This window comes from Sciurus carolinensis, chromosome 3, assembly GCF_902686445.1.
Source record: "Sciurus carolinensis chromosome 3, mSciCar1.2, whole genome shotgun sequence".
Classification (NCBI taxonomy): domain Eukaryota; kingdom Metazoa; phylum Chordata; class Mammalia; order Rodentia; family Sciuridae; genus Sciurus; species Sciurus carolinensis.
The window spans coordinates 65,924,182-65,939,173 of NC_062215.1; the positions used below are offsets into that span (position 1 = coordinate 65,924,182).

Below are 14,992 nucleotides of genomic sequence, written 5' to 3' on the forward strand. Positions count from 1 at the left end.
AAAAGACCTCAAATCCAAACATTTTAAGTCAGTCCCTGAATTGGGCCTCTGGCCTTGTTGTCTTGATTTGAGTCATGTGTTCATTGCTGGACCAGTCTCTAGTTGAGATGAAATAAATGGATTGGATAAAGCATATCACATTTCACTCCAGACCCCCAGGTAGGTCATTCCTACCCACACTTTTTACCTGAGAAATTTGGTGGACCCAGAAGCAACAAGCCAGTGACCACTGTCTTCCTCCTTTCTTGACTAACGGGCAAAATATTATTCAAAATATTTGAATTGGAAATTTGTCTCTTTACTTTTACTTTAGCCTTGTTGGTAGAACAGCTGACTTAAAACATATATCTAGACTTTGAATAATGGTTTTCTATTACTGTTGTCTGTAGAAAACTAATCCAGAATAAAGAAAATAGATTAGTAGCATCTATATATTTATTCAAAACTTTAATAACCTTTGTCCTTTTTTATCATCTTTCTTAGGTTCAAAACTGGTCAAATCAATGGTGATTTGCTGATATACCACGTCTTACTAACTTTAAAGCCATATTATGCAAAGCCATATGAAATTGTAGTGGACCTTACCCATACTGGGCCTAGCAATCGCTTTAAAACAGACTTTCTCTCCAAGTGGTTTGTTGTTTTTCCTGGCTTTGCTTATGATAATGTCTCTGCAGTCTATATCTATAACTGTAACTCCTGGGTCAGAGAGTACACCAAGTATCATGAGCGGCTGCTGACTGGTCTCAAAGGCAGCAAAAGACTCATTTTCATAGACTGTCCTGGGAAACTGGCTGAACACATAGAGCATGAACAACAAAAACTACCTGCTGCCACCTTGGCTTTGGAAGAGGACCTCAAGGTATTCCATAATGCTCTCAAGCTAGCTCACAAAGACACCAAAGTTTCTATTAAGGTAAGTTTCATTCTGTGTTTGTGATTGATTCATTGCCTTTCTTGCCTAACCAGACTATATCCTGGCCTAAGTATCCTAATAGTTGCATGTCAGATCTCAAGTAAGTCCAGATTAGGAAGACTAAGATTTCTATCTCTAAGAGGTTCTGCAGAAGACAAGAGAGGTGAATGCTTAAGTCTAGATTGGGTTGGAGGCAGAAGAGTGCTGTAGAATGGGTAGTTTGCTATCTGTCAATCAAATAGTAAGAATGTGTGGAAAATGGAAATCACTTAGTGAGGTTTCTTCTGATTAGTACATAATTTTTGCAGAGTGAAAAGCATGAATCTCCAGGATAAAATCAGCATTTGTGTATAGGATTCTCAACTTTTTTTTTAAAGCCAAATTAATTTTTTTCTGATGTTTTCAGTTTGAGTATTTATCACAATAATTAAAGTATTTGAATATATACTATAGTAACTTCTCCTTAAATAGCAAATAATGGTGGGTAGGTGGGTTGATTGGTATTTGGAGCCTCTTAGAATTCTTTATAATGGAATTTAATTATTTTCCACTTTGTCGACTTACCACCATTTTCCAGGTTGGTTCTACTGCTGTTCAAGTAACCTCAGCAGAGAGAACAAAAGTCCTAGGGCAATCAGTCTTTCTAAATGATATCTATTATGCCTCGGAAATTGAAGAAATTTGCCTAGTGGATGAGAACCAGTTCACCTTAACCATTGCAAATCAGGGAACACCTCTCACCTTCATGCACCAGGAGTGTGAAGCCATTGTTCAATCTATCATTCATATCCGGACCCGCTGGGAGCTGTCACAGCCTGACTCCATCCCCCAGCACACCAAGATTCGACCAAAAGATGTCCCTGGGACACTGCTCAATATTGCATTACTTAATTTAGGCAGTTCTGATCCTAGTTTACGGTAAGTTTGATTAAAAATTTACTTCAGCTTTATTCAGGGTTTGTTGCTTTTAAAATGAGAGCACTTAATAAGCCTTTAAGACACCGTCTTTCTTAATACTGTAAGTTGGAAGGTATGCTGTGTTGGTTAACCAGTGTGACCTCATCAAGTTGTGGGGTATTCACATGAAATGTGGAATTCTGAATAGGGTGATTCATTCTAAACCAGTTTATGTTCTTTCTCCAGGAAACTTTCCTCTAAAATAGACAACATAGCACATTTTTTTTTTTTTAAGAAAACGTCCTTTTTAAAAAAGTCTACTACTCAGTTGTTTCACCTCCTCTGAGTTCTCTTTAAGTTTTCCCTGTATTTAAAAGCATATCATTATTAAGTTTCTTAATTGTCAAGTCAGATTATCATTATTTGACAAAGGAAGTCCTAATGTTCAGTAACTTGAAGACAAACATTATTGCATACTTTCTGCATATTTCATTTTAGTAGGGTTCTTGAAAGAAACCATAAGACAAATATACTTGTCTTCTGAGCACAGTATGATGGTTTCTGTTCAGGCTTGATAATTTGAACATGAATATGGAAAAAATATGGCCTGGATAGTCAGTAGATTTTGGTTTAAATCTAGATCTGTTCCTTTGTAGGTGTACATGATTTGGGGCAAGGTACTTAGGTTCCCTGAGCTCTCATTTCCTCACCTGTAAAATAGAAGTAGCAGTACCTTTCTTATGTACCCACAGAAGTTTAATAAGTAGTATGTGTGGTAGTATAGTATGACACCTAGCAAATAGTTTGTGCTTAGAAAATAGTGTTTTTCTCCTCCCTTTCTTTTCCCTCCCTGCCAAGGTTTCTCTGTACCCCTTCTCCTTTTTCTTCCCTTTCCTTGTCTTAGGATAATTCTTTGTCTCAAGTACCTTGGCACTGTCAGGATTTTTACAGATGGAAGTTGAACACCGCTAATCTGAAAATATGAAGTCCAAAATGCTCCAAAATCTGAATCTTTTTGAATGCCATGTCAATGCCTCACTCATAACATTTCATATTTCAGAGCATTCTGGACTTCAGATTTTCTAATTTGAGATGTTTCACCTGGTAAAGTCCATGCAAATATTCCAAAATCCAGAAAATTGAAATCTGAAAACACTCTGGTTCTAAGCATTTTGATTTGGTTTGGTTTGTTCAGATTAGTTATACATAATAGTAGAATGCATTTTGACATATCATACATAAATGGAGTATAACTTTCTCATTCTTCTGATTGTACATGATGTAGAATTACACCAGTCATGTAATCATATATGCACATAGGTTAATATTGTCCAATTCATTCTACTGTCCTTCTTGCCCCCCCTACCGCTTCCCTCCATTCCCCTCTGTCTAATCCAAAGAACCTCTGTTCTTCCCTAACCCTCCTCCCCCACTCCTAAGCATTTTGAATAGGAATATTAAAACTATATAAATCCTTAGCTCCAGAAACTCTTCCTCAAGTTATAGCACAACTCAAGTTTTATAGTGACCTTTTGGGATTCCAGATTCTCCTTTATGTAAAAGGAGGTGGGGAACTTCTATATGATTTCTTTGACTAGATGGGCCTCTTGGGGTCTGTGATCTCCCAGAAATCACACAAAATTTTATGTATGCCTAACTTCATTATTTCAGAGGGGTCTGTGCCACCTACCTCCAGATTGAGGAAGCCCAATTTTTTTATAGCTATTATACAGAGTAAAAAATAGTATCAAAATAGTATAACTTAGAATCCCTAGAGGTTAGTAAAAGATACATAAACTTAGAAATAATAACATTAATATTTTCATTTTAGGAAAATAGAACTATAAACTTGTCTTTAATTTCAAATTTTTAAATTATTTATTGAAAGTACTTACAACCTTCTAACAATTATTAGCTTGCATGAACGTGTACTCTTTTCTAGTGAAATAAAGCAAGCTGACAGCTTTTGCTTTTTTGCTGAAGACTGTCATCCTAGAAAACAAGCCTTTTAGGCAAACTTAAATTTCCATGACTTTTTCCTCTGTATAGTTGTTGCATCAATATATCAGCATGATAAAAATTCAGAGGTAAGGAAAACCTAAAATTTATTGAACAAACTATTTCCTTTGATGAATGAAAGAGAAAAAATAGAATTTTAAAATCAAATGAGTTTTGTAAGTGAATTTTTTGTTCTAATGGAGCATGAATATTATAGCTTTTCAGTTGCAGTGACTGTATATGATGGAACGAGGTCATAGTAGTGAAAATGTGTGTGTGGGGGGTTTATAGTTAATTTTGGTTTTGACCTCCAGTTTGTGGTGCCTTTGTGTGATGCCCACACAAGAAATTCAGCAGATACTGACTAAAGATTTTAACATTCTCATTTGATGAGGTTCACCTTATTTCTCTTATGATCCCTGTTTTAACTGGATCTAGCAGAGAGAAAACCACAATTTGTGTTTTGGCTTCACTAAAAACATAATGTTTCTTCTGTTTCCCGTTGTCTTTAGGACCATAAACCTCTTGTATTTTATGTCCCAGTTAAAATGTCTTCTAAGAAAGCATATACCTGCCGTCTTAGAAACCTCACAGTGTTCTTCTGGTTATGTCAGGAATCTCTTTTTAAAAAAAAAACCCTAAATGATCAAGGGATATTTGGGTTTACCATAATATCTTTATTTGATCATAAAATTTAAAAATAGTTGATCATGCTTTGTAATAGTATCAGAAGTTGTATGTTATGAAAAATTTGTGGAATTATAAGGAAAAATAAGTTTTAAAACACCTTCATTTGTGCTTTCTTCTAGGTCAGCTGCCTATAATCTTCTGTGTGCCTTAACTTGTACCTTTAATTTAAAAATTGAAGGACAGTTACTAGAGACGTCAGGTTTATGTATCCCTGCCAACAACACCCTCTTTATTGTCTCTATTAGTAAGACCTTGGCAGCCAATGAGCCACACCTCACGTTAGAATTTTTGGAAGAATGTATTTCTGGATTTAGCAAATCTAGTAAGTGATGATAATTTTCTTCAATACTAATAATAATTATTTAAAAATTCAAAGAAACCCCTTTTGTTTCAGAATTTACTGGTGAATTCTTTCACTTACTATATTTTTACTTTTTTAACCTTTTCTAATTTTTTATCTGTGGTATCCTGTAACTAAAAGAACTCTGCAGAAAATTCCTGGTAGAACACATTAAGAAATCCACCAAGCCTGGTATAGTGGCTTGTGCTGATAATCCCAGTGATTTGGGAGGCTAAGGCAGAAGGATCCCAAGTTCAAGGCCAACATGGGCAATTTAGTGAGACCCTGAATCAAAATTTTAAAAATAGAAAGGACTGGGGGTGTGGTTCAGTGGTAGAGTGCCCTGGGTTAAATCCCCAGTACCACAAAAAAGAAAAGAAACAACAAAAAGGCAGGCAGGGGGCGGAGGGAGGGAATCCATCAAAATTCTGGCAATGCAAGTGAGGTGGCAAGATTTTTGGTCTTACATATCTCTGAACCACTTAAAAGTATTTTCTCCATTGTTTCAATTTAATGAGCGTTGGCATTTTTCTTCTTAGTAGATAATTCCACATGAGTGAAGTATCCATGTGTCTCCTTGATTTTAGAAAAAAATGTGATTTTATGGACATGTATGGTTCATGGAAAATGCAGTGACACATTGACACATGACACAGGTCCAGAGTCAGGCCTGGTGTGGCTTTAATAAGTGTCATGAATTATTTAATATCCATTCCTTTTGTCTGTGCATCTTCATACCCCATAAATATTGACCTTTCCCAGCTTAGTTCCTGACATTTTCTTCCTTCCTTCCTTTATTTATTTATTTAGGTGGGATTTAACCCATTGGCACTTAACCACTGAGACACATCCTCAACCCTTTTAATTTTTTATTTTGAAATGAGGTCTCACTGAGTTACTTAGGCCTCACTAAATTGCTGAGACTGGCTGTGAACTTTCAATCCTCCTTCCTCAGCTTCCTTCCGAAGTTACTAGAATTAGAAGCATATATGTTCACGCCAAACTTCGTCCCTTTCTCTTTTCCTCATAATACAACTTTCTTTATTCTGTGTTTAAACACATTTCTTGACTTTTCTTTATTAGGTAATTGAAAACTTTAACAAGACTAGATCACTATATATATATATATATTTTTCAAGTGAGAAAAATGTAGAAAAACCCTGATAAGAAAATGTGTAAGACTAACTAAACAGGAAAAGTATGAAGCTTTATTGATCAATATTAACATAAGAAAATATTTGAGTGAATGCACAGGCATATTGTATTCCTGCATATACAGTTCTTTCTAGATGATTACAAATTTAATGTAGTCCCACCAAAATAACCATGGAGTTTGAGGAGTGAGAATGGAGATTAAACTGAAAATGATTTTAAATTCTACTTGAAGGTATAAGAGTACTACTCAGGAGGCTGAGACAGAAGGATCACAAGGTTGATGCCAGCCTGGACAACTTAGCAAGATCTGCTGTCAAAATGAAACATTTTTTTAAAAAGGTCTGGGCACATAGCTCAGTAGTAGAGTGCCTCTGGGTCCAATTTCCAGTACCATGGGGTGGGGGGAAGCACAAGAGTAGCTAAGAAAACATTGGGAGGAAAGAAAATAGACTTGATATTATAGACATTTGAACATATTACAGTGGCATAATAATTAAAACAAGAGTGTTTAAGAATCACCAGTCAGATCAGCTTAAGAGAAATTAATAAAGAAGCATCACAAACTAAAAGGGGAAGATTAGATCATTTAAGAAATGAGATTGAAAAATGAATTAAGTTGGGTCTTCATCCATACCACAAGATCTCTAAATAAGTTATAGCTGCATTTAAGGGTTGAATGTAAAAACTAGAGCCATTAACAAGAAAGAAAGAAATATTGCATTAATTTTTAGACAAGTAAGGGACATGTGAAACAAGATGATAGAAACAAATAATGAATAGATTTGACTTCATAAATCTTCAAAACATTTTTAAATTTTTTATTAGTTGTTGATGAACCTTTATTTAATTAATTTATTAATGTGTGGTGCTGAGGATCAAACCCAGTGCCTCATACATGCTAGGCAAGCACTCTACCACTGAACCACAACTCCAGCCCTCAAAACTTTTTTTTTTAAGTGATGATAAATCTAAACCTGTGGTGGGGGGGCGTTGCTAGAAAAGATTAATATTATTATTATTACTATTTTTTTAAATTTTATTCATTTTTTTATGTGGTGCTGAGAATTGAACCCAGTGGCTTGCATATGCTAGGCGAGTATTCTACCACTGATCCACAACCCCAGCCCTTATTATTCTTATTATTAAGATCATGAAGAGATCTTACAAATAAGAAACATGAATCAACAGTAACATGTATATCATGCTAAAACAGAATGTTTGTGTTGTTTATTAATAAAATTTAAAAATGCCAATTGAAAGAATAGTGAGATAATATATTTAGCTATCAGATTAGAAAATATTTTTAAATTCAGTATTGATGGTATAGAATTTTAAATAGTGGCAGTTTTTCTAGAAAGTTTGGAAGTAATTATCAAGACACTTAAGAATATTCACCCTTTTTGGTCTCATAATTCTACTTTTTGTAATTTTCCTAAAGAATTAATGTAGTTTGTCATAGATTATTTTATATTTAGATTTTCAACTAAGATATACTTTGTCATGAGTAAAGTGCCCAGATCTTAAGTGGACAGCTTGATGAATTTTTTACAAGTCAGTACATCATGGAAGTAGCTTCTAGATCCAGAACATTTGCAACATCCAGAAGGATCCTTTCTTACTCAATACTGTCTCTTCACCAAAAGTAAACATTGTTATGACTTCTGTTGTCATATATTTATTTTGACTATTTTTGAACTTCATGATAAAATTTACAGTAGGAAAAAAATGGCAAAGTCAAACTACAGGGAACTGATTACCTTGTTGGATCTCCTTGTGTTAGGATAATTAATATGAAGCTATTAAAATTGTTGATGTCTGCATGGTAACACATTCCTGTAATCCTAGATTCTTGGGAGGATCACAAGTTTGAAATAAGCTTGGGCAATTTAGCAAGACCCTGTCTCAAAATAAAAAGACTAAGATTATAACTCAGTGGTATAGTGGTTGACTAGCATTCATGAAGCCCTGGGTTTAATATCCAGTAACACACACACACACAAAGTTTTTGGTACAGAGTTTTACTTTGAAAAGATGAGAACATTCTAGAAACATGAGAACATTCTAGAGATAGATAGTGGTAATAGTCACAAAGCCATGTGAATATACTTAATGCCACTGAACAATACACTTAAAAATGGTTAAAATGTTAAATTTTATGCTCTATATATTTTTTCACAATTTATAAAATTATCTTTGAGACTCTTAAGTGTACAGAGGAATTTTTTGTTTATATTAAAGTATTTTTTTTCCAAAACAAGTTTAAAAATGCTTTTGGAGAATTTTTAATTATGAGTAAATCTCAGTAAAATGTATAATGAGAAAGTATTTAGGGTACACTGTATGTAGAGCATGATCTTAGCTTTTTTGGGAGGTTATATATGTGTACACCGAAATAAACATTATCTCTGTGAATATTTGAAACAATGAGGAGAGATGAGGTCATGTGCTAATGTATTAACTCTAGTTTTATTTTTGTATTGCTCTTCTCTTTCCACCAAACTTTTTATTAAAATATTTTTTAGTTGTCAGTGGACATTTATTTATGTGTGGTGCTGAGGATTGAACCCAGTGCCTCACACGTGCTAGGCAAGTGTTCTACCACTGAGCCACAACCCTAGCCCTCCTTCCACCAAACTTTCTACAGTTCTCTACATGTTCCTTTTCCAGTAAGGATAAAATTTATAGTTTGTCATCTAGCTAAAAAAATGTTTTAAAAGGGAGAAAAAAGATATTTTTTTCAAAAATTGGCTTACCGGCTTTTAAAATTAAATTCAAGGTTTTTTTTCTCTTTCTTCACCTCTTATCCTCAAAAATATATTTGCCACCAGGTGTGGCAATAAAAAGGCACATGCCTTTTATTCCAGTAACTAGTGAAATCTTGTCTCAAAATTTCAAAAAAAAATAAAAAGGGCTGAGGATGTAGTTCAGTGGTAAGTGCCTCTGGGTTCAAATCCCAGATAGTCTCTATCTAGGTAATGCCTTGCTAAGTCTCCTTTCTCCAGTCCTGATTCTAGGCAATGATCTTTAATTCTTACCTCTCCCCTCCCATTCCTTCTTATTAAAATAATTGTTGTAATTTTCATTGACCATCTATGCTAATAGTATATGTTTTTCCAGGTATTGAATTGAAACACCTTTGTTTGGAATATATGACCCCATGGCTGTCAAATCTAGTCCGATTTTGTAAACATAATGATGATGCCAAACGACAAAGAGTTACTGCTATTCTTGATAAACTAATAACTATGACCATAAATGAGAAACAGATGTATCCATCCATTCAAGCAAAAATATGGGGGAGCCTTGGGCAGGTATTGAGTTTACTCAAATATTTATCTAGTATCTCCTTTGTGTGTATATTTTTCTGGTGCCTATTTTGTGTAAAACTCTGTGCTGGTCACTAGGTATAGCTGTAGAAAACATAATTCCCTCCTTCAAAAGCGTGTAGACACTCACCCAACTCTTCCTCTTGTTTGAAATTGTAAATATCTAATCCTTGTTTCAGAACCAAAAAAACACTAGTTAGTTTAGTACTCTTTTCCAGGACATAATTATTTTGAGTTTAACTGTAAAAATATGACATCACATGCTTTAAAATATATTCTCATCCCTATGCATCATCAACATCAGTATTTCTTACTGATGTTATTTGGGACATCAATTTCATTTGTAGTTTTAGTGTAAGAATGCTACTATTAAAGGATATAATGTAACTTTTTTATCTGACAAGAATTATGCATCTTATTTCTTCAAAGTAATCATTTAGGAGGCAGTGCACTTGCTTGAACTTTGCTGTGAATCCTTTAAATAATTTTGTAGCTCTAGAAGTACTTGATATCATTTCCTGTATTCTAAAATAATTAGTTTTCCTGGGAATGTATCTTAGTGTTTGATAGTTTGCCTCCCCAGGGCCACTAATAATAACAATAATAAAATAATAATATTGGTTACATATTACTGTCAAGGAAGAGCACAGGGATACTTTACAAGTGAATGAAACTAGTAATGTATACATTATTAAATTTTGAATATTAATCTTTTAATCTCTGAAGGAATCAAGTGAATATGCTTATCCTTTCCTGGATAATTATATTCACTGACAGGTCTCTAAATTTCTAGTATTTTGGAGGCCTTGGATAAAATAGTTTTTATGTTGCTTTGGTTGCTCTTTGAATATTTTTAAATTAAAAATTCATAATGTGGTTGAAAAACAAGTTTATTTTCCCTTCTTCCTAGATTACAGATCTGCTCGATGTTGTACTAGACAGTTTCATCAAGACCAGTGCAACAGGTGGCTTGGGATCAATAAAAGCTGAAGTTATGGCAGATACTGCTGTAGCTTTAGCTTCTGGAAATGTGAAATTGGTTTCTAGCAAGGTAATCACTTTTCCTTTGCCCTCTGGACTATGACATAGTATATCTGTTTTTACTATCAGGAGGACTTTTGTTAAAGTTAAACTGAAATTTTTAATGCAAATTTTAGTCCCATATTTTTAAAAATTCTGTTTTTTTACAGGTCATTGGAAGGATGTGCAAAATAATTGACAAGACATGCTTATCTCCAACTCCTACTTTAGAACAACATCTTATGTGGGATGATATTGCTATTTTAGCCCGATACATGCTGATGCTGTCCTTCAACAATTCCCTTGATGTGGCAGCTCATCTCCCTTACCTCTTCCACGTTGTTACTTTCTTAGTAGCCACAGGTCCGTTGTCCCTTAGAGCCTCCACACATGGATTGGTTATTAATATCATTCACTCGCTGTGTACTTGTTCACAACTTCATTTTAGTGGTAAGTTCTAGGAAGGTAATTTGTGTTCAGTCAGTTCTTTTCTTCACTTTACTTCACCTAGTTGGTATAGATTTCTTACTATTTAGGACACTGTCTTAACACCAAGGTGCTAATTTTTCCCTGCAGTAATTACTTGAAATTTCATCAAAATAAAAAATAATAACTTACTTCCATTCTTTATCAAGTTATAATAAAGATTTTCTGTGCAGATTTGTTATGTAGACTCTTGTAGTTATCCCATAGTTAAATATTCAATGTAAATAGAGAGTGTTGCATTGCTATTACTAATTAGTGATTAAATGGCACCAAAGCAATGAGCATTAATATATTGTATCTAGAGGTTTTATTTAGGGAGCCTGGTTGTATAATTTTTAAATAATATTCAAACTTTCTTAATTAAAAATGAAACATGGACCTTTACAATTAAAAAAATAATGTCTTCATTTCAGCTGGGCACAGTGATGCGTGACTATAATCCTAGCAACTTGGGAGGTTGAGGCAGGAAGATTGCAAGTTCAAGGCCATTCTCAGCAACTTACTGAGGGCCTAAGCAACTTAACAACAACCTGTCTCAAAATAAAAAATTAAAAGAATGGGGATGTTGCTCGGTGTTCACCTCTGGGTTTAATCCCCCAATACAGAAAAAAAAATATATATATATACCTTCTAAGTTTTTACTTGTTCCTTTTTTCTTTTACAGAAGAGACCAAGCAAGTTTTGAGACTCAGTCTAACAGAGTTCTCATTACCCAAATTTTACTTGCTGTTTGGCATTAGTAAAGTTAAGTCAGCTGCTGTCATTGCCTTCCGTTCCAGTTACCGAGACAGGTCGTTCTCTCCGGGCTCCTATGAGAGGGAGACTTTTGCTTTGACTTCCTTGGAAACAGTCACAGAAGCTTTATTGGAGATCATGGAGGTATTTAAGGCAAAATGATAAGAAACTAAGTTAAAATCATTTTTAAAAATCTAATATCATATAGAAGAAATACTGATATATTTTGCTGTTTTGCACTTAATGCTTGAATAAAAAAAACCTCCATGGAATTTGTTATTTATTGGTTACATTAATGTCATTTATTTAATGACATGATGAACATTATAAAAATGCTTCTAAAAGTATTTGCATATACATATGTGTGCATCTTTTTTTCTCTTTTTTAGGCATGTATGAGAGATATTCCAGCTTGCAAATGGCTGGATCAATGGACAGAACTAGCTCAAAGGTGTGTCCCAAATTAAATATAAATTGTAAAAGTATGTGAGTTGTCGAAAAGATAGATATTACTACATAATCAAAATTTTGTTATTTAGTGTGTTTGGGGGGGAACACAAAGGTTTTCATAAACTCTTTGGATCTTTTAATTGCAGATTTGCATTTCAATATAATCCATCCCTGCAACCAAGAGCTCTTGTGGTCTTTGGCTGTATTAGCAAAAGAGTCTCTCATGGGCAGATAAAGCAGATTATCCGTATTCTTAGCAAGGTACTTCCCCTTCCCTTCAAATATTTGTGGTTCCCAAATATAAAGCATATCTTCCATTATTTTTAAATTTAAATTTAATACAAATTAATTATGTTGCTTACTAAACATTTAAAAGATGAATTTCATTTTCTTTATTGTAATTCTTGGAAGTAAACAAGTCTCTTTTAAAGAAGCTGTCTTTAAGAGACAATAAGTAACTTGCCTCTTTTCTTAAGCACAAACCCTTAATATTTTATAAGATTTACAAAGTGTTTAACTATTTGGTAAGACATTAGCCTTATAAAAATTGTTTAACTTGTAATTACTATAATATTGCCTGTCTTATTAGAATATAAATATAGAAATAGTTTAAAAAAATAAAAAACCTAAAGTGTATTAAACTAGCTACTAAGATCACCATCGTATAAGAAATAATTCTCATACTTGTTGAGTAAGTAAATGTTTCTGAACTGATTCTGAGATTCAGTTTAGGAGTTTATTTCAATCAAAGTAAAATAAAGAATTTTGTTTTCCTAAAAGGCACTTGAGAGTTGCTTAAAAGGACCAGATACTTACAACAGTCAAGTTCTGATAGAAGCTACAGTAATAGCACTAACCAAATTACAGCCACTTCTTAATAAGGTAATTATTGTGTAGCACATGAGTTTCTTCATTTTGGGTGTCAGTGTTATATGTTCTTTTCTTGTAACGAGTTCAGTAATTAAGATGGATTAAGGAATGGTCATAAAGAAAAAGCTATAGTTAAGGTGGAACTTCTTGTTGCAAAGTTTAGTTGTTTAAAGTTGTTAAATTAAAGGAAAAGAATGGAAAATGCATTCTCAAGTACTTGTAATTTTATATCTCATCAATGCTAAAGGAAAGATAGGTGTAGGTTCTTAATTCTTGTCATCTAATAATTATTGAGTATTTATGTGCCAGGTTCTGTCATAGAGGCTAGAGATATACATAGTGCCAATCAAAACCAATAAAAATTGCCTGCCCTTATGGAGCTTATATTCTGAGGTGGTTTTAAAGGGTCATGGAGTGAATGGATAATAAAGTAAATAAAATACTTGGTATGTTAATGATCATTACTATAGAAAATATAATGTTAAGAGAAATATATCTGGTCATCAAAAGAGTTTGGTACTAGACTGGCAGTATACCTCAGTGATAGAGCACTTGCCTAACATTTGTAAGGCCCTGGGTTCAGTTCCCAGCACTGTGATTTAAAAGAGAGAGTTTGGGTGTTTTATGAGGGTAATATTTAAAATAATAAAATGATATGGTCACAATTTTAGGATGGTCTGAGCTCATCTCAGCTTTGTGACCTCTGGCAGGTGATTTACATATCTGAGCATCAGATACTCAGATAAAATGAATAAACTAGACTAGAAAATGGCATGTTATTACCTTCCAACTCTATAGTCATATAATTCTTTGAGTTGAATTCAAAGGCATGCCTGTCTAGGAAGTGATTACAGAGAAATAAAATTCTAATATGTCCCTGGTAGTTCTAGATGTTTTACAAATGTTTTAATCTTAAATGATACAAAATGTTTCTCTCATTCTTATTCATATAAATAAAAAGGAAACTCAAGGCCTAAGAAATTTAAAGTCAATATCTAATAAAAGGTTGGAACCATGATTCTAATCCAAGGCTGTCTGACTTAAATTCTGTGTATTTTCCCATGTACCACAGTGCTAAATAAGAATTACCAATAATATGTGTTTTTAACTCAGAGCAGCAAGAGATTACTATACTAGTAAGAGTGCCAAGAGTTTAAAGTTAGATAGGATTTAGTATAGGTAGAGAGAAAAGAAAGCAAGCCTTGAGCAGCAGAATTATAGCATAGGGATTGTACAAGAATGGTGGGACAGTGGTGGGATAGTGGATAGACCATTCTAGTTGTTACGTAGAAATTTTGCAAGAGAATGATGAGAGGGAAAATTGAAAAGATTGGATAAAATTAATACAACATTCAATATTCTTCAGGAAGAAGTTTGGAGATGTACCATTTGTTAGCAGACAAAAAATATGACAAGAGCAGGACTTAGTTCTTTTTGGTGATAGAGTGCCCAGTAGGTTGGAACAGGTAGAAACTGAAGGCAGAAAGCATCCACGTTTTGAATAAAGGTTGGCAGGGGATAGGATAGCATTATCAGCAATATGAAAGAAATGACAAAATGAGAGACTACCCTAAAAGACTGAATTTGGGAATCCAGAACAGAGAGAAATCAAAGAATTTGCTACAGTCTCAGCCCAGATAACTGGGTCTTTAGTTATACATGTGGAAAAGACAAAGAACTTAACTATATTTATCTCCCCCCCAAAAAGAAAACATGGATAATTTGGCAAGATAGTATAATTTGTTTTATGCTAAGGAAGCATGAATTTCATGATTCAACTTACTATCCGGGAACTTGTCTCCTTTGCCAGGACTCCCCTTTGCATAAAGCCCTCTTTTGGGTCGCTGTGGCAGTGCTCCAGCTGGATGAGGTCAACTTGTATTCAGCAGGCACTGCACTTCTTGAGCAAAATCTACATACCTTAGATAGTCTCCGGATCTTCAATGACAAGGTAAGCAAACTTCCCTTTGGAATTCCTAGATTACTTGCATTTAGTACTCCTTTTTCTTTTTATTGCTATGTGATTCTTTTAAAATAAAGAAGTTCATAATTTAAATATGGATATTTTTAATGCAACTTAGTGTGAATGTAGTTCCTTTTCAGCTCATA

The 14,992-nt window shown here is 33.9% G+C and overlaps 1 protein-coding gene across 6 annotated transcripts in view; it reads left to right on the forward strand.

Annotated features, from left to right (window-relative positions):
• The window catches only part of Nf1 (neurofibromin 1), a 249,968-nt gene that overhangs the window by 200,363 nt on the left and 34,613 nt on the right, over window positions 1–14,992 (forward strand). For all 6 annotated transcript variants that reach the window (XM_047544273.1, XM_047544271.1, XM_047544269.1 and 3 more), the window contains 11 exons: window positions 484–916; window positions 1,494–1,834; window positions 4,621–4,823; window positions 9,114–9,307; window positions 10,233–10,373; window positions 10,513–10,792; window positions 11,493–11,707; window positions 11,953–12,014; window positions 12,160–12,274; window positions 12,794–12,895; window positions 14,694–14,834. In XM_047544273.1, coding sequence (XP_047400229.1) covers window positions 484–916; window positions 1,494–1,834; window positions 4,621–4,823; window positions 9,114–9,307; window positions 10,233–10,373; window positions 10,513–10,792; window positions 11,493–11,707; window positions 11,953–12,014; window positions 12,160–12,274; window positions 12,794–12,895; window positions 14,694–14,834 — 2,227 coding nt within the window. The remainder of the gene's footprint in view (window positions 1–483; window positions 917–1,493; window positions 1,835–4,620; window positions 4,824–9,113; window positions 9,308–10,232; window positions 10,374–10,512; window positions 10,793–11,492; window positions 11,708–11,952; window positions 12,015–12,159; window positions 12,275–12,793; window positions 12,896–14,693; window positions 14,835–14,992) is intronic.